General features: G+C 36.0%; 1 protein-coding gene across 7 annotated transcripts in view; it reads right to left on the bottom strand.

The window, feature by feature from the left end:
- Positions 1-708: 708 nt before the first annotated feature.
- ANLN (anillin, actin binding protein) overlaps positions 709-6,000 on the bottom strand; it is a 60,231-nt gene continuing 54,939 nt past the window's right edge. For 5 of the 7 annotated variants that reach the window (XM_070511793.1, XM_070511814.1, XM_070511822.1 and 2 more), the window contains 2 exons: positions 4,899-5,071; positions 720-2,058 (listed from right to left, as the gene is read on the bottom strand). In XM_070511793.1, the coding sequence (XP_070367894.1) occupies positions 1,935-2,058; positions 4,899-5,071 (297 nt within the window). In that variant the 3' untranslated portion in view covers positions 720-1,934. Of the gene's footprint in view, positions 2,059-4,898; positions 5,072-6,000 lie in introns of all 7 variants that reach the window. The other 2 variants (XM_070511800.1, XM_070511805.1) reach the window with 2 other exon arrangements.

Here is a 6,000-nt window from a genome sequence, read left to right as displayed (position 1 = left end):
CACTGAGATCTTCAGAGCAGTATTTTTCACTGTTTACGAGGTATTTCTAACTTGATGTTCCACAATCTCTTTAAATTAAATTTCTTCTAAAACTGAACTTTATACACCCTCTATAGATACTAAGAAGGAATGATCAATAAGGGATACTGTTGTGCTCTTTTTCTTTAACTTACAACAAACATTATGTGTGGAATATTCTTACGAACAAAAGGATATAAATATGTCTATGTAATATGCATAGAATCTCTCTAGGAGGACACACAAAAACTGGAAAAAGTGGCTGTGACGAGGGGGGAAGAGATACTTTTCACTTTAACTTCTTTGTGACTTTTGAATTTTGTACCATGATATGTAACGCCTACTCAAAAATAAGTACAAATCTATCAATAAATAAAAGGAACCCTCTCATCAATCTCACCAAACCTATGCCCCGTTTCAGCTGGTGATGTCACTTATCCACTCAGACTCTGCTAAGCACGTGAGAATCATCCTCCATCTCCTCAAATGCACATTCCAGTGCTGAATCTTGTTGAAATGCCTCAGAAATGGATCCTTCATCCACCCACTCATTCAACAGTGGCCCTAAGAACACACTGTAAGCAGAGCACTGGGCTAGAGACCAAAAGATGAATGAGACACTATCAGTACAATACCCTCAAGAAGCCCCACAGCCTAGGGATGCAGAGCAGCCACACTACACATTTAAATAGTATTTCTTAAATAACTGATTCTTTAAGCCTTTTGCAAGTATTTATTTGGGTGAGATCATAAAATATATATTTTATAATACACATAAGAAAAAACACATTTGAAGGAATAAAAAACAAAATGACAGGAGGTGACAGAACTTAGTGTTTATAAAGGAAATCACCAATAACTTTAACAATTCAGAGAAGAAATTCAAAGTGTATTTAAAAGTTGAGACCATGCTTTACAATATTCTATAATAAAAAATAAAGTATTAGGCTTTTAAAGGTAATACATGACTTAGTTTTTCAAATGATTTCATAATGGGGTTCTAGACTGTCGTACATGGACGTGAAAAAAAAGACAAAAACTTTGGCAAGCAAAGTATTAGTCTGTAGCAGCTTGGTAAAGTTTACTTTTTTCATATAAAGACTCTTCAATTTACATTTGTTTTTGTTACAGGAGCAGAAAGAACTATTATGCCAAGTATATTTGAGGAGTCTGTAAGCTATATAGCAAAAACGATTATTTAAAAAAGCCTGTATTCTATGAAAATGTGCACCACAAGCAACTATAGTAACTGAGTAAATGTAAACCATGCGATTATAAACATTTCTAAACCAAACATTTAACTTCCGAACCTCACACAACATCCTCTACGTCCACATCTTGTTTAAAGGCAGCCTCAAGCTTTTAAACCAACGTATGTTTGCTATTTGACAAAGTTCTTACCCTCCATTACCAAAAATGCTTCTGTAAAGTCCCTCAGAAATTTCTCAGTCCTCTAGTAATATGATATATCATGATCAACAAATGATCGCAACCTGCAGAAAAAAGCACTGAGGCCAGAGGAAGGAAGACCAAGTTGGAGGTTTCTATCTCCAACCCTGGAAGACCTTTCTACTTTGAGACCCACAGCTCCAAGAAGACAACTCAAAATGTCTTACTTTTAAAAAAATATTGTATCATGAAAAATTGAATAACTAGATTTCTAGGAAAATGAGGCTTTTAAATTAAGGTTTAGCAAAATTGACTATAATGAATATTCTTCCAATCATTTATGAATAACAGAAATCAGTCGAAGCTTTACATATAAAAGATATAAATACTGCATAATGTGTAGTGAATATTGGCACATACCCTTTCGTATTTAAAGCATAAAATGCAATCAAGCAACTCCGATGCTCTTAAGATACCTTTATGACATAGCTCAAAAACCTCTATATGGGATGGAAACTTCCCACAGTTTAAGGCTTTGCAATAGGTTTATAGCAAGCATCAGGTTGCCAGAGGCGAATATCAACAAGAACTTGATTGAGTTTTTGCATCCAGAGATCCCGCTCTTCCTTGGTATCTGCAGACAGCCAGTTCCTACAGGAACAAACAAACAAACAAAAGGTCAGGATGCTTTCCCCCAATTCCATACCTCCCTATGCTTTTGCTAGGAAAAAAAAGAAAAACCTAAACAAACCAGTAAAATGAGTTACTCTTCACCATCTTCTAATGGATGCTAATCAAATGCCCCAATAGTGAGATGCTTCTTCAATTACAATAAAGGAAAATTATCCCCAATCCCCAGGCTGGTTAGCTGAATCATAACTCAAACTGATGATAATTGGTAAATGATGGAGTTTCCAAACCAAAGATGGTAACTGTCTTGTACAGGTGGTCTGGCCTGGGCAATTTGGTGGTATGGGACACACACTGAGTGTGGGCCACTTCCTAGCAAGAGCTAGCACACCACAGGCCTGAATCTGGGAGCTCCCCAAACCCCTCAGTCTCGGGCTCCCCAAGAATTGGAATCCCAGCCTCGTCAAACTTCACTTGACTTAACAGGCAATACTATTTTGTACCGTCTCCCGTTATTTTTGTCCTACTGTGTTAGTAAGACATGGTATTTACAACAAATTATCTAAAGATTCTAAGACTTTGTCTACCCTAACCTCTCTGTCCATATCATGAATCTCTTCTTTGCATCCATATTTAGCTACAAGTTGAATAACTAGTTGATGAGGCAGGCAAGGGTAGGGGAGAGGGGGAATTCCCTGACTCACAAGTCAGACCATTCTTCTAGAGAACAGACAATTGTTAGAAGGTCTTTATATTGGACTTATTCTACATCTTTATAATTTCTCTTCATTGGTACTAGAAATGGTATAAGCATGAATAAGTAGTGAGTTGATCATCTATTAATCAATGGAGAGAATATAACACTTATCAATAACAATAATAACCATTTGTTGAGCTCAGTCCATGTACTCGACATTGTGCTAAGTACGTCTACTCATTAATCTCTACTGTCACTCTGTGGAGTTTATTTTTCCCTGTCGACACAGGAGAATCCAGAGGGCCAGAAAAGTTAAGTAACTTGCCATGGTTACATTTGGTAAGTCATTGAATCAGATTTCAACCTAAGTCTGTTGACTCACAGCTCCATCGTATAACACTGCCTCCCCATGTCATGATGAAAGATTTCTAGTTCAAACGTGTAGTCTATATTTCAGAAGTAGGCATTATTGATCAGAAGAGAAATCTTTCATATTGAAGGAGGGAAAGATAGCAAGGTTGGTTAGTAGAAATAAAAATGAGATACATTAAATTTAGATAAATGGTATAGGTCAAAAAGGCCCTGTGGAGAAACAGATAAATGAGGCCAAGGAGAATGCAGAACTGCAGAATGTTTATATTCTGTAAAATATATGATAAAAAAAGCTTTAGAAGCAACCAAGCAAAGCTTGACTGAACCAAGACTGAACTGAGAATGCACCACTCTCAAATGCTTGGATAAAAAAGTGCTCACTCAATTACGATAATGTTATAATGAGAAAAACTACATGCAAATGAAGTACAGAGTAATTACAGCGCCATGTGATCTAGTTATTTCTACCGCAGGAGAGGGTCAAAGGAGAAGTCTGGGAGGGTTTATGTAGCAGGTAAAAGATAAGATTATATGAAAAATATGAGTAGTGTTTAAAAGGGTTAAAATGGACCGGCCCTGTGGCAGAGTGGTTAAGTTTGCATGCTCTGCTTCTGTGGCGTGGGGTTTCGCTGGTTTGGATCCTGGGCGCGGACATGGCACCACCATCAGGCTATGCTGAGGCGGCGTCCCACATGCCACAGCTGGAAGGACCCACAACTAAAAATATACAACTATGTACCAGGGGGCTTTGGGAAGAAAAAGAAAAAATCTTTAAAAAACTTAAAATGGGCCAGCGTGGTCAGGAACTACTTAGGTACTGTATTGTGGTTGGTTCCCCGATGACAGTGGCCATGGACAGGGTAGCTATCAAACAAAATGACTGTAAATCCATTTTGCCTCTTCTGATCTGTCTGATGCCACCACTGCATAGAAGGCCCCCTGAAGGAAAGGAATGGATGAGTTCAACTGGATTAATATGGAAGTAATCTAGACATCAAGAATTTCCAAAGAATGGGACTCCTATCTAGCTATTTTAAAACAAACTGGCAGTATCTGGGCAATTTTGCTCTATTTTAATATAGTGTCTCTTAGCTGTAGCTTTCTGATATTTCTGCATCAGAAACTCATGGAGTCAGTTCTATCCATGTCCCTGTCTGCAATATCTAGCCGCAGCCTGATTAATAGAGACTTTGTCAAATTCTAACTTCTGTCCTTAATCACAGCTTTGTACATTGAAGTTGGTCTTCAAGCTTCTCTTGGGCATCCAAGCAAAAGAATCTTAGACTTTTAGAAGTAAGCTTTTGCATCTTATACTTAAGCTTAGGGTTAAGAAAAAAGTGACATTCTCAATAGGTTATTCTGTTAATTTCCAACCAGAAATTTGTGGAGTACAACAAGATTGTTTTTGTAAGCCACCTGATTAATTGAGGGCATTTTTGGAATGTAAAGGGAAGGGATCTATGAAGTCTCTTTAAGTAACAAATGACTTTTCTATTACACATGAAATCTTCAAACTTAACCCAAAGTTTATTAGCTAACTGCCTTGAAAACGGTTACACTGTGAATATATTGGAAAACATGATGAGCTAAGATATAACTTGAATGTTATGCTTTACTTAACTACATTTAGTTATTATAGATTGTTCTCTTACTGATGTGTGTGTTTTGTTTCCTCATTAAGACTGTATCCTCTTCAAAGACAAGGACCATCTCTGATATTTCTTACAGCAGTAAGAACATAGTGGGCAATCAATTGTTTAGTTGACAGAATTATTTATAGCCCAATACATACTTGGTGACACAAAGTGTGTCCCTGCATTGGCTGACAAGAGTCTCTCGGTCATCTTCTCTTTGTGGTCGGACAGTAATTAATTCAAAAGTGTTGCGTCTTGCACAAAATTCTCTGTTAGCTGGTTCTATCTGACGACTGGTACAATTGGCCAGGTTTATCCTTCCTATGGGATTCTTTAAAAACAAATTTAAAAAAAAATTATTAATAGAAAATAAACCATTTGAGTCAGTAAGCATTAAGGAGTACTTAAGTCGGGACAAAATTAAAATTAAAAAGCCATTAATTTGAAAGTCAAAATTAAATTACATTAGATTTAGAGAAACATTAAATATTTATTATTGTTTCTTGCTGGACATAAAAATAGGAACAAAAAATTTCAACTGGAGCTCTTAGCCAACTTAAAAAATAAACTCTTTGTTATGGAAAACTTCAAACAGATACAAAATAAAAAGAATAGTATAACAAACTTCCATGTACCCATCAACCAGCTTCAACAATTAGAAATACACATTCAACCACCTTTCATCTATAGCCCACTCACTTTCTTGTTGTCAATAAACAGAAACTTAGACATCTTATTTCATCTGCAAACATTTTTTATGTATCTCTAAAAGATAAGATCAAACAACTGCTTTGAATTGTTGGAAGCCATGTCATTCCGGTGGTAGGAGAGTCAAAGATAAAAATTCATGAGACTAAATGCTGCTGAAAAATGGGAAAAGGGACATTTACAGGCACACACAATTTAGAAATAGCCAATAAAAGTGTTAACTCTAATAATTTTAAAAAGGAAATTAAAATTAAATATAGCATTTTAAAACATTAGATTGGCTAAGTCTGGAAAGAAGAGTAATAATCTCTGTTGATTGGTTGGGGGGGTGGGTAATAGAAACTCTCATACATTGTGAAAGTATAAAATGGTCTACTACTGGTAGGCAATTTGATAACAACAATCAAAAAACATTCAAAATAGGCATATCCTGTTCCTACAATTCTACCTAAAAGAAATTCATCCTAATACATAAGTGCACAGAGATGTTTATATAGGTGTAGTAACTATTTTTTTCATAATAGTGAAAAGTTTGAAACAAATTAAATGACA

Source organism: Equus asinus, chromosome 1 (assembly GCF_041296235.1).
Source record: "Equus asinus isolate D_3611 breed Donkey chromosome 1, EquAss-T2T_v2, whole genome shotgun sequence".
NCBI classification, from domain to species: domain Eukaryota; kingdom Metazoa; phylum Chordata; class Mammalia; order Perissodactyla; family Equidae; genus Equus; species Equus asinus.
The sequence above is the reverse complement of the archived record's forward strand: the minus strand, read 5'-3'. Positions and strand labels throughout refer to the sequence as shown.